Source organism: Orbicella franksi, chromosome 3 (genome assembly GCF_964199315.1).
Source record: "Orbicella franksi chromosome 3, jaOrbFran1.1, whole genome shotgun sequence".
Classification (NCBI taxonomy): Eukaryota; Metazoa; Cnidaria; class Anthozoa; order Scleractinia; family Merulinidae; genus Orbicella; species Orbicella franksi.
In genome coordinates this window covers 15,021,942-15,040,140 of record NC_138147.1, presented here as the reverse complement: position 1 = coordinate 15,040,140, position 18,199 = coordinate 15,021,942, and the positions used below count along the sequence as shown (strand labels likewise).

Here is an 18,199-nt window from a genome sequence, read left to right as displayed (position 1 = left end):
GTTTGCGCAAAGAACTTTGGGATCGTCAGGGGGCAAACATTGCAAGTCGCTAGAAGGAAATGTATGGCAAAAAGTTGTTTTGACGCCCAAAAACACGCTTTTTCGCCGTTGTTTTATCGCAAATGGATTTTGGCAATGTTGATACATGGAAAATGTAAGATTTTGTTTGAATAACCGTGAAATAAGTGATACAATTTACCGATAAATTAAACTCCCTTTTGCTTGCGTGAGGTTTATTGTGAAATACATTGAAGAGAATATTGAAAATTTCAGTACACGCCTGATCTCGAGAGGCTACCCGGAGCAAATGGTAGAAAAGACACTCCGAGAAGTTAAATATAAAGACAGAAAAAAGCTGTAAAACAGAAATCGAAAATTGCAGAAGGAACTACTACCCTTTGTGTCGGGCAATTTCACTCAACCGTCAATACCAAACTTTGGAAAGCATAATCACGCACAAATGGCACTTTTAAATACAAATACTCAGAGATGTATTCAAGGAGCCACCCTTGATCTGTTATAGAAAAGGAAAATCACTGAAATACGTGCTTGTAAAAGCAAAACAAAGGCTTTGAGCAACACAGCAGCCACACAGCATGAGTCACGCGGACTCATTTGTCATTAAATCAACCCCAGACAGTACAATGATCGCGACCGGGCTTATTTCCGGTATTATTTGTATGACTGAGCTTTCAAATAAGCCAAAAGTAGCCTGTACACAACTTAAAAGGCCTTACTGGGTTAATTCCTCTCGATTTTCACCTAATTAATTTTGTAATATTTTCAGACCATTACGCGATGTAAATTTCACAATTAAACCTCACGCAAGCAACGGAGTTTATCGGTAGGTTTTATCACATATTTCACGGTTATTCAAACAAAAACTTACATATTCCACATATCAACATTGCCCAAATCCATTCGCGATAAAAACGACGGCGAAAAAGCGTTGATCTCTCTCAAAAATCGTTTTCTTGTACCTCGAAACAACTTTTCGCCATATATTTCCTTCCAGCGACTAGCAATGTTTGCCCCCTGACGATCCCAGAGTTCTTCGCGCAAACACGGATATCCGATTACTGGCAACTCATTCATTACAAGCATAACACGTACACTGTCCAATTAATGCTCAAATCGGGCTGCTGATAGCCAATCACGTTCGAGAATTTTGTTATAGTTTTGATTAAACATATAAGTAGATATCTATCTGAATTCTACGACAGGTTTTATAGAAAAAATGACCTCTCTAACAAGGAGATCGAGTCTCGCAAAGAGGTCACAAAAACTGAGAGACTGGTCGGTAAATAGTTATGAAATTGAAGCGCATGTCGCGTGACGAGTGTCAGGCTGATGACAGAAAAACTGGACAGGGAAGGGGAACAATATCCAAGAGAGAGGATCGGTTGGTGAAATGCTGAAGGGAGAGAGGGCTGCAAGGTTGTATTCAGGTATTGGCTCAACGAGCCCTTGGAGTACTATAACGAAGGGCAAAAACTCGGGATGTTGGCTTTTCAATATCCAAATATCATCTTCAAGTTGCCGTGATAATCAATCAAGCATTTTATTTGCCCGCCGACTCATCATTTCAGTGTGGTTGGTGTCAGCACTGGGCAGCTGTTATGAAACCTAACAAGACTCTAGAACGTTCATCCGTCTAATGAGATTAATTAGAGGAATTGGACGATCACGTGGAAAATAGCGCATGGGAAAAGACATTTAATACAAAAGATAGCCTGGAGAACCTTTGAGTTTGATTTGATTCCGCCTTGTCGCTAATAGAGACCAAAATGTCACAGTCCGATTGAAATGAAATGAAGGGTAACGCGGGCTGTGCCACATTGATAGGACGCAAAGAAGTTTTCCTGCCAAGTAAAGACTAAGTAAGTGTTCAGTATTTATCCGTTTTAAGCCGATGTTGTTTAGAACTTTCATAGCTGATATGTATTAAATCCTGATGAAACGGAGTGTTGTTTCTTGGCCGTGCACTGAAATCAACTCGAGCGTGGCCTGTTTTGTCAAGATGCGAGATGACGACTTGACGAACATTTTGTTCCATAACTTGGACAGTTATTTTGATTTCGCCCACGAACATATCTTTCGATGAGCTTTGGCTGTACTGCACTGTAATTTTATGCGATCAAATTAATTTGCTTGCATCTGTAGTGGACTTCGAGTGGCGACAATCAATTGAGTCCGTATTCAGCCAAGGTTGAAATTATTTGGAACTGACTAGAATACTATTAGTCGGTCTTTTCTCTTAGGGTCAGACAAGTATTTATCCGTGAACACGAAAGCAAAAGGGCGGCACACGCACAGATCCGATTAGCCGAAAGTTAGAGTTCAATACCGATTTGAACCAGCCAGCAGTAGTGCAGAGTTTGTTTACTTTTAATTTAAAAAACGACCACGCGGGAACAAAATTTCGTGCTTCTAGCCGTCTTAGAAGACTATATGTACAGGAAAGATACTTTTACAAGTTAGTTTTCTCTTGCGTAATGTTACCGTACACCTTCGTGGGTGCCCTTACCTAAAATAAATTGTCAGCGCACTGTTTTAAAGAAAACTGTCGCAAACTATATATCAAATTGTAAAACCTTATAAAATGTGCACTAACCTACTGTAAGAAAACAGCGGTCTAGAAAATTGAAAGACGACCAATGTTTCTTTCAGCGTATTCATCACGTAAAGAGTTAAGGCCGCACAAACAAAAACACTGTATTATATCAACCACATGTGGTTATTTTACAAAACCCTTGTCTGGCTTTATCGATATTCCTATTGGTTGCTTCGCAATTTCTCTGTCAAGTCTGGTTATCAAATTAAAAGAATTTAGCGACCCGTGTTTGTTCCAAGGCTATTGCGGGGGACTTTTTGCGAAAAACGGAAATCCCCCGTACGGTTTTTTTTTTTTTTCAACGATGCATGAAAACCTTCAGAACGTACCAATCCGTCCGATTTCCATATCCTATGAAAGTGAAAATGTTGAGCATGAAACTCGAAGGCAAATATAAATATTTCATTTTTCTAATATTATCAGCTCAACTCTAAACAAATCGTAGTTGATATAGGACCACAAAAAAGGCCCGAAATCACATCCGCAGGAAAATACTGAGCTTTTTTTCATTATGTTATATCTGTCAGCAAAACAAGGGTTGGGTATTAATCAAATCAAAGCTAATTGATGGCGTCGAACGCACTTTGATAATATTTGATGACGGCTGTAGTTAATTGAAGATTTCCCAGTGAAAGCCCCCGCAAACAACAAACATTGTTCCCGAAACAACATCAGGGGAAACATTTTCCCTTAATGTTTCGCCGTTGTTGCACACACGCAAAAGCAAATTTTGTGTTCGGAAAACAAAACAAATTCTGAACCTTTTCAAAAACATCACGTAAACTTTTTCCCGTTTGTCAAGTAAAGAATTTTGGAAACAATGTTTCGGCAAATGTTTTCACCAGAAACAACATTTATTGTGCTTAAGAAACAAAAAAATATTGTGCTTAAGAGACAAAAAAAAAGCTGTCTCTGACAAATTCAGAAATCGGATTAGAAGCAGTTTACTTTTGAGGCTAATTTTCGAGTAAACAGCTTTAGGAACCATGTTTTAGCAACAAAGTTACAAAACTGAGATAATTATTTATCCTGTTCACGAACATGACTTTGAATCGCCTTGGCTTGGGGATGTTAATCGTGGGAACAGCTATACCGTATTTCATTGGCTGTATTTTGTTTCATTACATTTGCTTGTTAGTTCCAGTGGCGACGAATAGTTCAGTTTTTATCCGGTCGAATATTGTTTGGAATCAATGGAAAAGTACTCTGAAGCCAAGATCTACAATAGTAAGCCTGAACCAAGGAAAGGCAATGTAAATGCTGTTCTATTTTAATTCATCATCAGAAATATTCGAACCAGTCGCACGGAGATTGATTACAATAAACGAGCACGCGATTGCCAATGTTGGCCAATATTCGCGCTTCCAGCTTAGAATACTGTATGGAAAAATTTATACTTTTACAAATTACCTTTTATGCTTAAACATGAAGCGTGAAGTTTTAAGGCAAACGTAAATATCTTAGTCCTATTAAACTTGTGAGTCTACGGAAACTGGCACTCACACGCAACGTATCAACAAATCGCAGTTTACAGAGGGGACCTCCACTTGCTAACCATAAACACAGGGAAATACTGCGATTTGACATTATGTAACATCTGTCTGTAAAACGTCGGCTGTTGATATAAAAATATTGATTTTAGCAGTAGACAGGATTAAGTCAGAAAGAAATTATTCAAGGTATTAAAGTAAAGGCGTCGAACGCACTCCCATAATTTTTGATTGAGGCGATATTCCTTACGCAAGAAATAAGAAATTCTCTTGAGCTTTATAACCAGGTAAATTGCCATTATTATCATATGAGTAAAAAAAAAGTCTTCGCTGTCATTGGCTGAGAATGCAGTGAACAGTGCAATTGAATGTGCGCCCGTCCGTAATTTTCTCAGTGATATAATAAATAAGTAATCAGATACAGGCTCAACCATTAGGGATTTTCGCTATTAATAGTTTTTCAAATTCTTTCAAATTGCACTTGCCGAAAGGCTCGGGCAATTTTGAGAGAATTTTCACATATCGCGCACACTGTAATTACACTCGCATCAATACCAAGAAAAACACATTCTCGCGCGCTCATTGGCTAATTTTTATGCTCAGTGAGAAGACACGCGCCGTGTCACTGCGCTTCTCACTAGTCTTCTCACTAGCGCCATCGCACTAGGATCTTGAAGATTTTGTCAAACCGTTTACAGCTTAGCTTTGTTAGCTCTCGATAATAAGCTTAAAAAAAGAATCTAAACGAACGTTGAAGAGCACTTTCAACTCAGATCAGGAAAAGCATCAGAGCTTGACTTGGAATTCGATGAATTCTCGAATGAATGTAATCCGGTTTTTTTTTTTACAGTATAGGACTCTTACACGAGTGGACTTAACTCGCTGATAATTCAACGGATTTGCGACTCGGAAGAATTTCCGAATTGAATTACAGCTAAATGTTAGAAATTTTGTTTCTACGTTTTGTTTGGAGTTATAGTACGCAGTTCGAAGTTCATAACGACGCAAACTTCGATATCGTTGTCGCTAAAGGAATTGAGGTTTGGCTCGAGGTGGCACCAACGCCTTTTGACGCTCGATCGCGTCAGTTTTTTTATTGTAAAAAAAAATTGACGTCAGTCCTCTTTACTGAAATGTGATTGATCAATGTGAATCCATTGCTACTTTGACAATGTCACGAGGAAATCTGTTATCAATAACAAAAAAAAACTGACTGACGAGGATTTGTTAAGTTGACATCAAGACCACGCAAAAAATAACAGTTTTGTAGTCAAAATAACATTGGTGGTTTATGCAACTTGAATTCAAAACACAAAATCATGTTTTTCACATTATTTTGCGAGTTAAGTGCCAAGAAGTGAGTGTGAGCGGAGAAAAAAAAAACCTGATGAAACACCGTCTCGAGTATTTGATACATCTTTACAATCGAAACTTATGACAACTGTACAGCTGAATGATATATTCTTTTTAAGGTTTGGGAATGACTGTAATGATCTCATTGAGGTTTCATGCAATCTACAAATGACATCATTAGACTTTCCATGGAATATTGCGAGACTGAATGTTTTTTGAGAGTTCTGTGGAGTAGAAATGGAAGGGAAAATTGGTGGAACATGTGGATAAAACAACCATTTCAAATTAGATTTTTTTAAATAATTAATACAAGGAAAACGATTGGAGGTAATCTATTTGCCGAGGTACTCTTTTCTCTCTTTCAAATTCTGTCTATTTTCATACAAAGTCTTCTGTACTTTCAACATTGAAATAAACGAAAACAAAAAAAACAAAAAAAAATGCCAAAAAACTTCCTGAATCCTGAATAAGATCAGATATCCAAACCACCTTGACGGTTACGATTACCTATATTTAGATGCAATTAATTAATAACACGTTTAAGATGTGCATATATTGATTGGAGTCAATCTTATTAAGAGCCTTCGGGTGAAAGAATTCAAGAGAAAGTCACGTCAATGCAGTCACGCAGCAACTCCGAGGAAAAAATAATAATAATCAGTTTTCAACTGGATTCCTCTTGCATTGAGCCGAGAAACCATCAAGAATGTGTCAAAAGGTAACTTTTAAACAAGTACATCTCGGGAGATCAATGTAGCTTTCGTTGTAAAGCTTTGAAATTTGTTGTGACCAAAGTTATTGTAAAAGAGAACCAACTGTTAATTAGAAGTCAGAAATGGAGTAGAGCACACAAACCAAAGAGGAAAAAAACCTTCTTTTTTCGTATGATTTCAACGGAATGTTGCATTCGTCATGTCCTTTGCAACAAAGAGACTAATGAAAATGAAACTCATAAATCTACTAATCATGAAACAACATGCCGTCTTTCCATAAATGTAAATGCATTCAATTGCCTTGTTAAACAACAGCAAGACCACCGCAGAGATGCAGATACTGATCTTCTCACCAAATTTAGTAACATTTTACTTCAATTGGGAAACTTCACCCCCCAGTGAAAAGTAAGCATTTAATAAACCATCCATGTGGGTGATACAAGACGTATTTACCTCCTCCCTTACTCCATGCCTCCTCTGCCCTCGGGCTATCCCACCAGGTGATCGCACGCCAAAAAAGCACTGTTACTTCAGCAGCTTTCATACTACCAGTTTTACGTTGAAAAGTAGAAGTTGTAGTATTGTCAATTATCCCATCAAGCATGCTGGATCGTAGATATAATTACCGCGACCATAGCTTTATTGCAGGTAGTAGTTAGCGTCAGTGCGCTGAATAGAAAGCTATAATTTGCATATTGAGATTAAAGTAAATTTAAGTTTGTGCTAAAAAGGCCATCATTTGCATTCAGCTCAGTTTCTTGCGGTCCATGTTGGAGTTCGTAGTTCCGAAAAACGCAGACGAGATAGACGATAAACTTGTTGCGGATCTTTACAGATTACTTTCATTCAACTAATTTCGACTTCACCAGGACTATATATAAACGTAAGTGCATTTTTGCTTGTATTTATGAGTTTTAACGGTTGTCCAGCCATCGCATCGCGGTTTATACGTGGTTTATGTGTCAGAATTGACCTCATGTCACTCGGTTTTGTTACTGATCAGCTGAAATCATACCACTTTCATCGTTCCCTCAAATGCGTGTCAGAAGGTAGTTAGAATTTCTTGGTGTCGATGGATGTTTAACGATCATCCTGTGTTTAGAAATTTAATGAAGGCAATGTTATAATTTTCTTACCACAAAGCAACTGAGGAAAATATCACAGCGGTTGTTAATACCGAAGCCTTGTAATTGCGAATTTGAACAAAACACCACGCTTTATACCCTCTGGACAAAAGCACTGCTTTAATTGGCGAAGGATGTAACGTGTTTGAGTTATATTATTACTTTTTCTTTTGTCACGTAACTTTCTAAATATGTAGCCATTCGACCGGGCATGAAGTTTACAAAATAAAGAAATCGTGTAGGACGTCGTAACTAAAGAGAGAACGACCGGACACTTGTGCATGTCAATGACCCTATTATGGCGGTCTATTCAGGCATAAATAGTCAATGAAAAAGCCTCATGTTGAGTTTTGTCCTGCTGTGAGCGCGCTAAATGCGGCTTTTAACACGCTCTCAGGGTGAAAAGGAATCGTTTAGTTTAACGTTTCCACTTACGTGTATCTCCTTCGACTCTCTGCTATTCGCGAATACAACCGAGGTTCTGCGGAAGAAAGACTTTTCTTCCCACGCCATCTTTGCAAGTATTGAAAACAATAAGAACAAACATCCAAGTCACCAGGCATCCAATAATGATCCCCGACACGTACGGATCTCACGCTTGTTTAATGTTAAACATTTATGTCAATAAACTCTTCTAACAAAACGGCAGCTCAATTTTGTTGTGTTATGGTAACACCACTATCACAGACTAGGTTGTTTCAACTTTCAGCTATTAAGGATTTTGGATTAAAAAACTGATAAGAATGCCGTCACAGGGCCTCAGACATACTCCTTACTTTACACACATCCTTCAAGAATTGTCCTGTTTGGATATACTTAAGAATAAGTTTTCCAAGGAATAATCTCTACCGAATGCACATGACTTGGCCAAGGTTAAAAAACAAAACAAAAAAAAAAACAAGCCATATTATCTCATCGCTTGTTATTTTGAATTACATTCATCACCATCAGTTTCATTATCAACGTTGAAGACACAGGAGTATACTTATATAAAAGGTCAATTCAAGTAAATTACGTAAGTTGGAAACTAAATAAGACTAAATAAATGTCTTCGTAAAATTCAACAATTAGCAAAGTAACAATCAATTTTGAGAACTATAACATGTTAAAATATTTCAGGTGTGCCGACTGATTTGGATATATTTTGTAACCCTTAAAGAAATATTCGGCCACCCACAGAAAGCCCTGGAATAGACCCTTTTCATAAATGGCTGCCAATTATAAATTCTTTTGAAAGTATAAAAATTAGCTTACGGACCTCGCTTTTGAGTTGACAATTGAAAAGATATTTTACTCTTTAATAAACGAGTTTAGTGAGGCTAATTTAAATGCATACAAAAGAATTTTAAATTGGCAGCCATTCATGAAAAGGGTCTATACATTGGCAAGTTTGGCAAAATTTAGACCGGGTAAGAAATCAGAGTTTCAAAAAATGTTCGGTAACACATGACAAATTTCGAATGTAGTTTAAAAACTTGGAAATTCCACATGACACTTATATGGTTTTACCAAAGATCGTGCAACAGAACATGAAAGAAACCCTTGAAGGATGATAAACCCTCGTCTACACGAGCAATTTTTATGTGGCAATTTTTATATGACAAAATATATTTGATCGAGTAGATGGCTCAGCAAATATTTGCCACCAATTCAAAGTTTAGTGGGCCAGTAATGACTTTAGAAAGCAGAGATACGCAGAAACAAGGCGGGACTGCTTAGTTGACTCCAAAAATCTTGGTGCTCACGAGCACATTTGCCACATTTTATGTGACGAGTCGTTTATTTTGTCACATAAAAATTGGCCAATTTTACACGAGCAAATATTCTGAGAATTGTAACATAAAGGTTGTCACATGAAAATTGCTCGTGTAGACGAAGCTTAATCCTTCGTAGGAAAACACATTTTACTGCACATTTTACCACAATACCATGCGAACCTTACACGACCCATAAAGTACAAAGAAATCTCTATTTTTGCAATATTTGTCCCTGTGCTAACGACATTGTGTATGTTAGGTTTGAAGATTTTTTAACTTTTCTGTACGTATTTAATGCTGTTAACCAGTCGCCATCGTTTTTCCTAAGGAGAATTGATTAAGGCGATGCAAAGCAGGTGTCGCTCGTAGATTGAAAACAGTTGATAGTTTACTCATCAGAAAATTGAAAGGTGGTGAACATAGCACGAGAAACCTAGTTATGTCCAGTTCAGAAAGTATTTTTAGAAACTGCACGCGTAATTTCAAGACGACCTTACGCTGCTCGCTCTAGCGATTATCCTCTGAAGTCTGCACTCGACTCGATGGTTAATAGCATTCGGAAGATGGTCTTTTTAGGAGCCAGTTCAATGGCCAAAACTGTTTGCTGCCACCGATATCTTCCTATCTCGACCATTTTATACCCTGCCAAGAATGTTCAATTGTTAGTAGTATACGTAGCTAGTTGTGTCCTCGCGGGTTGATCATGATTGGGTGCTTTCATTTCACCGATTTTGATTTCCTATTCTAGCTCTCCCTATTGGCAAAGAACCGAACGACGAATCCTTTAGCTTTTCGTAAGCTACAATAACGACTCAGTCAACTACATTTAAGGGTGTAAGCATCCTCGATGACCTAGGGGCAGGTAGTGTGCGGGAGAAACTTAAAACGGCACGGGAAAACTTGGCGAAGAAAAGTTGGAGATAAAGCGAGGAGCCCCTGGGGAGGGAGTCTCGCCGTAGGAGTTCTGGTTTCTGATTGGACAGAAAAATTCTTTGTATTTTTCTGCTCAATCGGCGAGATTTTACTCGAAAAGGAAATTTTCCTTCCAGTTTCTCTCAATGGCGGGAAAAAGTAGAAAAATCGCCTAACTTGACCGCAAGAAATCGTCGGATAATTCAGAATTTGCATCTAAGTATCAAAACTCTTGCGTGGTTTAGAAACGTATGCGAGTTCATTCTGCGACTCACCGATGGGATAACAGTAATAATAACAATTTATTCAAAATTAGTTAAATACATTTTTAAAAAAAAGGAATAATGAAAGAGAAATGCGGATGTAATTCCTCTTTTAAGGATTTTTTGACGTAAAAAGAATAAAAAGGTAATAAGTTATGATGTTAAGCTCTCATGGAAACATCGCTGCTTTCCGTAACCGAAACTTGCCAAACACAATGTGTTTTTCAAGGCACAGGCCAGACAGATGTGCCGGGGACACGACCAGCTGCACGTGCAGCCTTCGGGCGTCCAAGTATTTTCACGCGAAAAGCAATAATGGTTGGCTTTTCATCATGGTTGAAACAAACGTGGCTCTTCTTTTTAAACCAATAAAAAAGCAATCGAGGCGAAGTTCAAGCTCGTTTCAACAATAACAGGTTGAACAAGACGTGAAATTGACCGTGCTTTGTTTGGCTGGCACGATAGTCGTTCACAAATTTTCGGCGTTGAGATGTAAACGAAACTTTTGTTTTCGAGAACAAACATGATGACCGAACTAGCTTCTGTGTAGGCTTCGTATTAGAACACATAAAACGTACTGTGAACCTGCTGCATGTCGACTGGGTAGAATAATGAAAAGGATTTTTTTCTGCCCAATTAGAACTCCAGGGGCTCCTTGCTCTCTTTCCAAGTTTTCTGTGCCGATGTTTCACGCTGTTTCAACATTCTACTGATTCCCCCAATAACTGCCCCTGGGTCTCCGAGATGGCGCGCAAGCGAGGTGTAAGAGAAGTCATCAGTGCGGGTACTCTATCGATCGCACGACACGAGGACCAGTTACTAGTTCTTTCTATCAACAACAAATTCTGAGGTTAGGAAGTCTGAGAGCTTGTTTTAGTGAAATTGTCGGAGGAATATTCCATCAGCTTTAAAAGCAGCAGGAAAACAGCTGCAAAACTCCATTTAATTGCATTTAATTGCGGTTGAAAGGAGAAGGAGACCATTAAGAGCGAGCCAATTTGAAAAAGGTTCAAATTGAACACCTTCTAGAAGACTAATATGGAAAATCGTGTGAAAAGTTCCAATTACGTGACAAATAGGTGCCGAGAACCAATGAAAACTGCGAGAATGTTGTTAACGCCACAACAAAAACAGTTTCTCGAATCTTTTCTCACAAATTCGAAAATGGATGCATTGGAGCTACTGAGTTCATTTACGAGGTGATGCCCTATATAAGCTAAAGGTAATTTGTGTTTGACTCTAGAAGATCGTAGGTTTTATTCGTTGAAATGCCGGAAAATTATTGAAAGTTCTTTAAAATATCGCTCCATCTAAAAAATAGCACATGAAAATAACGACGATGACATAAGATTATTGCCGTTTTTTTTGAACTGGTTCTTCAAATTTATACTCAAATAGCTTGAAAAAGAAATTACATGGCAGCAACTTTCCAAAGATATAGCATTTAATTTTGACCTTTTAGAGAGAAAATTAGAAACATCGAGCCCTTTCAAAGGGCAGAAAATAAAGGGCAACTCAGTTCGATTTCATGTCGCTGAGTGCGAACCATTAATGTAGTTTTACCGAACAAAACACAAATTTAGCGTAAAAAAAAAACAAAGCAAGTGGACTTAAGTGGACGTTTCAATCCAAAATCAGCAAAATACTTCGTCCATTACGTTGGTAATATCTGTTTTTCAAGAAGAAAATAAACGCACACTTCTAAAATACACAATTCAGACGAGGATGAATTCAGTGTAGAAAACATGACGCCTACATTTTCTCCCTACGATACGTCGTTAATCCTAACGCAAAAGATTTCAGTATCTAGGCAAAACTGGGAAGTATTATGCATTATGTAAGTTATAAGGTTGTGGTTTGCCCTCGCCGGTGCCCTCGAACTCTTTAACACCAAAACCAAAAAAGTGGTTAATACAAGTAGTGGTCAATAAGCGTATTTATTCTGATATAAAAAATTACCTGCGATTCTCTCCAATTTTCTTGTCGTTTGGTATTTGAGAAAGCAATTTTCCATCTATACAGGCTAATAGCAAACTGCCGGGAGCCAAACACCACGCTCTTTCTGTTAAAGGTCCTTGCGCGGCCAATCAGATTCTGATTTTGTCGAAAGCTGACAGCTTGGCTACGTTTAAATCAATATTAACTCCTGATTTTAAAAGGTGATCCTGGAACGTTTTAATAATGCTACGACACAAGACTGAGCCGGGCATATGACCAAGCGGCATAATTGGTTGGATATATCTTATGATAAAAGGCCAAAATAACATGGCAAAATGCCAGACAAGATAATGAAGATGTCAGAAGTGGTTAGTTAAATTCTGTTCCTCAAAATTTCCCAGAGCAGCCACTGAAGGAAAGTTGTAAATTTCAACAAACCCTTTATGCAAATTCTTAAACCTTGTTTAATTTTTCTTTCGCCTTTGCACTTTTAGAGAACATCCGTCATTAACACTTCTTCTGTTCTGCAGGTGTATTTTACCATTTTAAAGCTCATTATTGTTGTTAAAAACATCACTGATCTCCATTTTGAGGTTTTTTAGAAATTCCACATGTCTAGTCTGTTCTGATCCTTGGCGTCAACTTCAACGAAATCAATTACAATCAGTCGTTCTATTTCATTGCGAACAGAAGGTTGGAAATGTCGAAGGTTAAATAATAACCCAAAAAGAAAACGAACAAATAGTGTTTTGAAGAAAATGGATACATTAATTCTACCTCTTCAACAGAGCTTAATATGTCTCAAAGAACCTAGTTAACCCTTTTCCCGCTTTTTAAAGGAGGATTCAGGGCAATTTGTGTTATTATTAAACAATTGTTTCATTGACATCCATTCTTGCTAGAACGTTCGGAACTAAAACCATACCATCCACTCTCGTCAAGGTAACATGCACAAACTAGTTAAAAAAAGTCCAATAGTACACTTATCTATTTGTGCAGATGAAAAAAAAAAAAAGGAAAAAGAAACATAAAGTGCAATTTGTGAAAAGTTAAAGGGACCTGGTAATTACTAATTACCAGGTCCCTTTTACTTGAAGTAATTTCGATTCTTACCATCTGGTCATAAAATTCCCTGCGAGTACAATCAGTCGCTTCGATCTTTCCCAGCTACTTTAAGATTGTATACCATCTTGATCCCACGACTCTGGTGGCTGAACCAAAAAATCATCGGAAATATTTCTTGTCACAGCAAGGCAAGATAAAATCACTCACAAAGAAATGAGAAGTAAAAGTTTTCCGTTGTTTCTGGTGTAAACAAATTGACTTTGTTGTCTCCATTTGTTCAAAATGTTGTTTCTCTTGCAGGTAGGAAACAAGAACAATCATGCAAGACGTGCACATTAATAGAACAGCCAACATATCTTCGGCAAACGCAACAGTACCGGGTTTTCCCGTATACCTCCACCAGCCTCTTGGAGCCACAGTGTTCCAAATCAGTTTGTGGTCGACCATTGCCTTTCTCGGCGTGTTCGGCAATCTCTTGGTATGCATCGTGATCCTTAGCCAAGCGAAGATGAAGACCTCAATAAACTACTACTTGCTGAGCTTGGCCATAGCGGATTTGGGGGTACTGCTATTGATCTACCCTATAGCGTTGTTAAGATATCTCTTTCCATTTCGCTGGTTGTTAGGAAGGCAGGTATGTTTCTACCTAACTCCTACAGTGGAGATATTCTTCGGAGCCTCCACCTGGTCAATTGCAGCCATTGCCATCGAGAGATACCGAAACGTTGTTGGCGCCAAGCGCTACCAGATAAGATACAGGTCTCGCGATCGAATGAGGACTTTCGTTGTTATTGGTATGGTTTGGGTGGCCTCATTTTTAGTTTCATCCGTACCTCTATACCCTATCATGACCTACAATTCCAATCTGAAACTTTGCTATCCCGAATGGCCTGATATGTCTGGGACAAATGCATTCTATCTGACGCATTCCTTAACTCTACTCGTCTTCTGGTATGTCCTACCTTTGATTGTCATAGTATTCACATACGTCAAGATTAAGAAAAGAGTACGCGAAAGTGTTAAGTTCCGAAGCTCAATGACATCTCAGTCTTCACGAAACTCAGAAAGACGTGATAAATCGATCTGGCGACAAAGTAACAAGGCAAAGAGGATTCTTACACCTTTGGTTGTTTTGTATGCTGTGACAATGTTTCCGTTGAACGCTTTACGCACCTTGTTGCTTATTATACCGACGTTTTGGACGAATTCTTACTATAATCTGATCATGGGCCAAGTTGGATTTTTCGTTTTAATCAACTCGTCAGCTAATCCGCTACTGTACTATATCATGAGTAAAGAATTCAAGGATGCATTCAAGAAAATATTCAGAAGTCTGAAAGACAAGACGTTTTTCAGAGATTTCTGCAGAAAAATCAGAGCATTGTTGGGAAACTCGAAAGAGCTGGAAGAAGAGGAACAAAATCTTCAACTAACAAGTAACAACAACTCTCAGGTTGCGCTTATCAATGTCCAGATTGTCACTGGTTTGTAAACTCCGAACTGTACCGTGCATTTTCCATGTACTATAAGCTAACGGCCAGTTGATAACAGCCATAGTAAAGGCCATGTAGACAGGGAGGTATGAGGGTCAGTTTTGTCTCGAGCAAAAAGCTATTTCTCCGTTGTTCGTCTAGATTTCCCACAACTAGATTCATGAATACGCCGAGCCCTTGATGTATTGGCTCCTGATAGTGGCTCCTGTATGATGCAAAGGTGATATCTAATTGGAGATTTCAGTGTGAATCTGGCGCTGAGTGAGTCCTTGTAGATTTGTAAACTACTTACAAAATTCGCGTTATTAGGGCTAGTGAGCCCGATAGCAAATTTGTAAAGTGTGGCAACTTAAAATATGTTAACACTGTATTTATTCAATTCATCAAGACAACTGGATATTATATTCCTGTTTGCTTCGATTAGGTAAACCGCAAATTTTCATCGGAACCATGGCCACCATCATCTTAGATCTGCTTTACAAGAAGCCTGAGGAAACTCAAGCGAAATGTAGTTAGAATGAAAAATGAAGTGAAAATGAAAATGGAACTTCAGTAGAATTTGTAGACTTTGCTATCGCTTTATCCTTCACGACAGTTGAATCAGTGCTATTTGGAAATTTCAACTCAATAATATTTCTTCAAGATAAAACAAGAGGAGTCATAAACGTAACGAGATTGAAAATATGTTCCTTCATGTAATTAAGCTATAATTTTAAGATTTTACGATTTTTAGCGCCTGGGCCATTAGTCGAAAGAGACAAAACTTGTAGAAAAAGTGTAAATACCTTTTAAACAAATACGCGTCATGAAAAATTATTCTATTAAACCTCCATTTACACTATATTAATATAACGTGAGGGACTCTCATTGTCCCTAAATGTCGAGATTTGGCTCAGTTTTAGGTGTTTTCTGTGGGAAAGCCTAATTTCTACATCTTCCTGTGGACTATATATCGTAATTTATTTCAGGTTAAAGATGAGGCCTTTTTTCAAGAGAAACTGGTTAAGAAATACTGTATCTACTATAGTGAATAAGTGTAATGGTTACAATTGAGGCAATATGTAATATATAGTTCACTCTGTGTGTTACACGGACTTGTTTAATCAGTACGGTTTGAAAAAGTTCAAACCTTAGACAGGAACTGAACTTGGCGATTTTAGCAGACTTTCCTTGGCCGGAATGACGTAAAATTTACACCAGTTACTGAACCTGGATCATACATCTAGTTAAAACAAAGGAGATCACTACCGTGAAGGAGGATACCCGGTCTTACCAAGCAAAGATATTGAAGATTTCACTTCTCCCTTTACTCCTTAGTTTTTGTTTCGATTGAGAAGATATATCAAACACTCGAGACAGTGTTTCATCGGCTATCCAAACACCTCAAATTTCGTCAAAAATACTCCGCCGCGTTTCGTATTCTCCACTGCCTTCTCGGTGTTTGGATACCCCGATGAAACACTGTTTCTCGTGTTTGATATCTTACTTACCACGGTAAACCATTTCAAATAAATTAGTATTGCCAAGACAACAATAGACCAAAACCCTCGAAATGAGTAGCGGTTAGTTTTTGTGCGAACTTTACACGATCTAGAAAAGCCGCAGACTCAGTCCGAGATACAAGGACCAGGCCAGACCGGCCTAACTTCAAAATTACGGCTGCTAAAGAGCAATGAATCTGGTGCGTTCTACAATGGCCATTTTCACATTAAATGAATGACGCCGTGTTTGGACGAAGAAGTCGCCTCAGACACACATTCGTCTTAGTGCGATTTTTGACGGAAAAATCATCTAAGTTTGTTCGTCAATTTGGACGTCTATTAAGACTTCTTCGTCTGTACGGCCAAGTCATCCAAAAGCCGACACACCACTCAAACAAATGGTCCTATCTCGGTCTTAAAGTTTCAAACTTCATTCCACGCTTTTCATTGAAGAAAGGGCATAAGCTTCATAACGGAGACGAAAAGGAGGCGACAAGTAACGCTCTTTGGTAGAAGATTTAACCGACAAAAGGCGCTAATTATCAAAATCTTATATTAGTGTCTGCGTACGTTACGATTTTGCCGTGGTCAAACGGCGCATGACAGTCCATGATAGTTGATTCTCCCCTAACAATCATACGTGCGTTTTAACCGGAAAAACTATCAAAGTATACCAGGGAGAATTTGAACAAGCTAGTTGGGTGATACTAATGGATTAATTAGTAGAATTCTGCTAGTATACTAATGCAAATGCTGCAATCTGATTGGTCGAGCTACTCGTGTACTATCAGCCATTAGTATCACCCAACTAGAGGACTAATGCAAATCCTGCATTTTAATTGGCTGCGCTACTAGAGGACTATAGTCCTCTGAGTAGCGAAATTGGCGCAATCGAGCGTGACGCTTTCTTTCGTTTTATTCCCAAATAAATATTTCTTCAACTTGCATTTGCTAACTTTATTATTGCCTTTTCTGTCCAAATAGTTGGGTGATACTTCGCCCTCAAGGGCCACGGGTCAATAGCCCATGAGGCGAAGCCGAATGGGCTATTGACCCGTAGCCCGCAAGCGCTACGGGTCTAATTGTTAATTAGAGTACAGTGGCTGTCGGTCTCCACGAAATGTGATGTTTTTATAGTCTTTCCGAAGTTTTGGAAGAAAGTTTAGATGTAAACGGGTAATTAAATCGCTGAGAAGACTAAAAGAAGCACATTAACGGTTTCTTGACTTTAAAAACTTGAAACTGCAAATTTGCCAAGGACAGTTCAATACGTGCGACTTTGTTTAAGGGTAAAGTTCAATAATGCGTGGAAAAATAATTGGAAACCGTTATTTGCGTTAATTTCAGTTAGAATTCTACTAAAACAATTAGATTATTCGCTCGAGATTTCTATGAGGCGATAGTTAATTCGGCCTTCGGCCTCATCAACTATCGCCTCATAGAAATCTCGAGCGAATAATCTAATTGTTAAATAGTCGATGGTAGTGTATGATAGTTGGTGGTCAAACAAAAGCGCGTGCTACAACTACATCAACTACCATGCCGTTTGATCAGGGCTTTATGCTTATGCGTTAGTGAAAGCCAGTCTTTACATCGCACGTGCACACCCCCTGAATACGAGGCTTCAAGTAATCTGCACTTTCAAACATATATTTAGGAAAAGCCCATTCCAGGAAAGGTACGGAAATTATCTCATATGGTGATTGATAGCTTTACGAAATAAGTTACAAAAGCTACAAAATAGAGCAGCCCATGTTTTGGCCAACTCAAACTACGACGTAGATGCTGGTCACCTGTTCAAACTTCTGTGGTGGAAGAATCTAGCATGCCAGCAGCAAATTCAAAGAGCTACGATGGTTTAAAAGTCTGCACGGGTTGGCTCCAGAATATCTCAGTTGTAATTTCGAAAGACGAGAAACTGCATATAACCTAAGGGACTCTGAGAATAAACTCAATGTCCATTACCGCGCACAAATTTATTACAAAAATAGCTTTA

General features: G+C 38.4%; 1 protein-coding gene across 1 annotated transcript; it reads left to right on the top strand.

Annotated features, from left to right (window-relative positions):
• Positions 1 to 1,102: 1,102 nt before the first annotated feature.
• On the top strand, positions 1,103 to 15,322 carry LOC145481463 (neuropeptide Y receptor type 2-like). Its single transcript, XM_081459963.1, has 2 exons — positions 1,103 to 1,880; positions 13,530 to 15,322. Exon 2 carries the CDS (start codon positions 13,549 to 13,551, stop codon positions 14,719 to 14,721), a length of 1,173 nt encoding a protein of 390 aa, XP_081316089.1. The 5' UTR covers positions 1,103 to 1,880; positions 13,530 to 13,548; the 3' UTR covers positions 14,722 to 15,322.
• Positions 15,323 to 18,199: the final 2,877 nt, after the last annotated feature.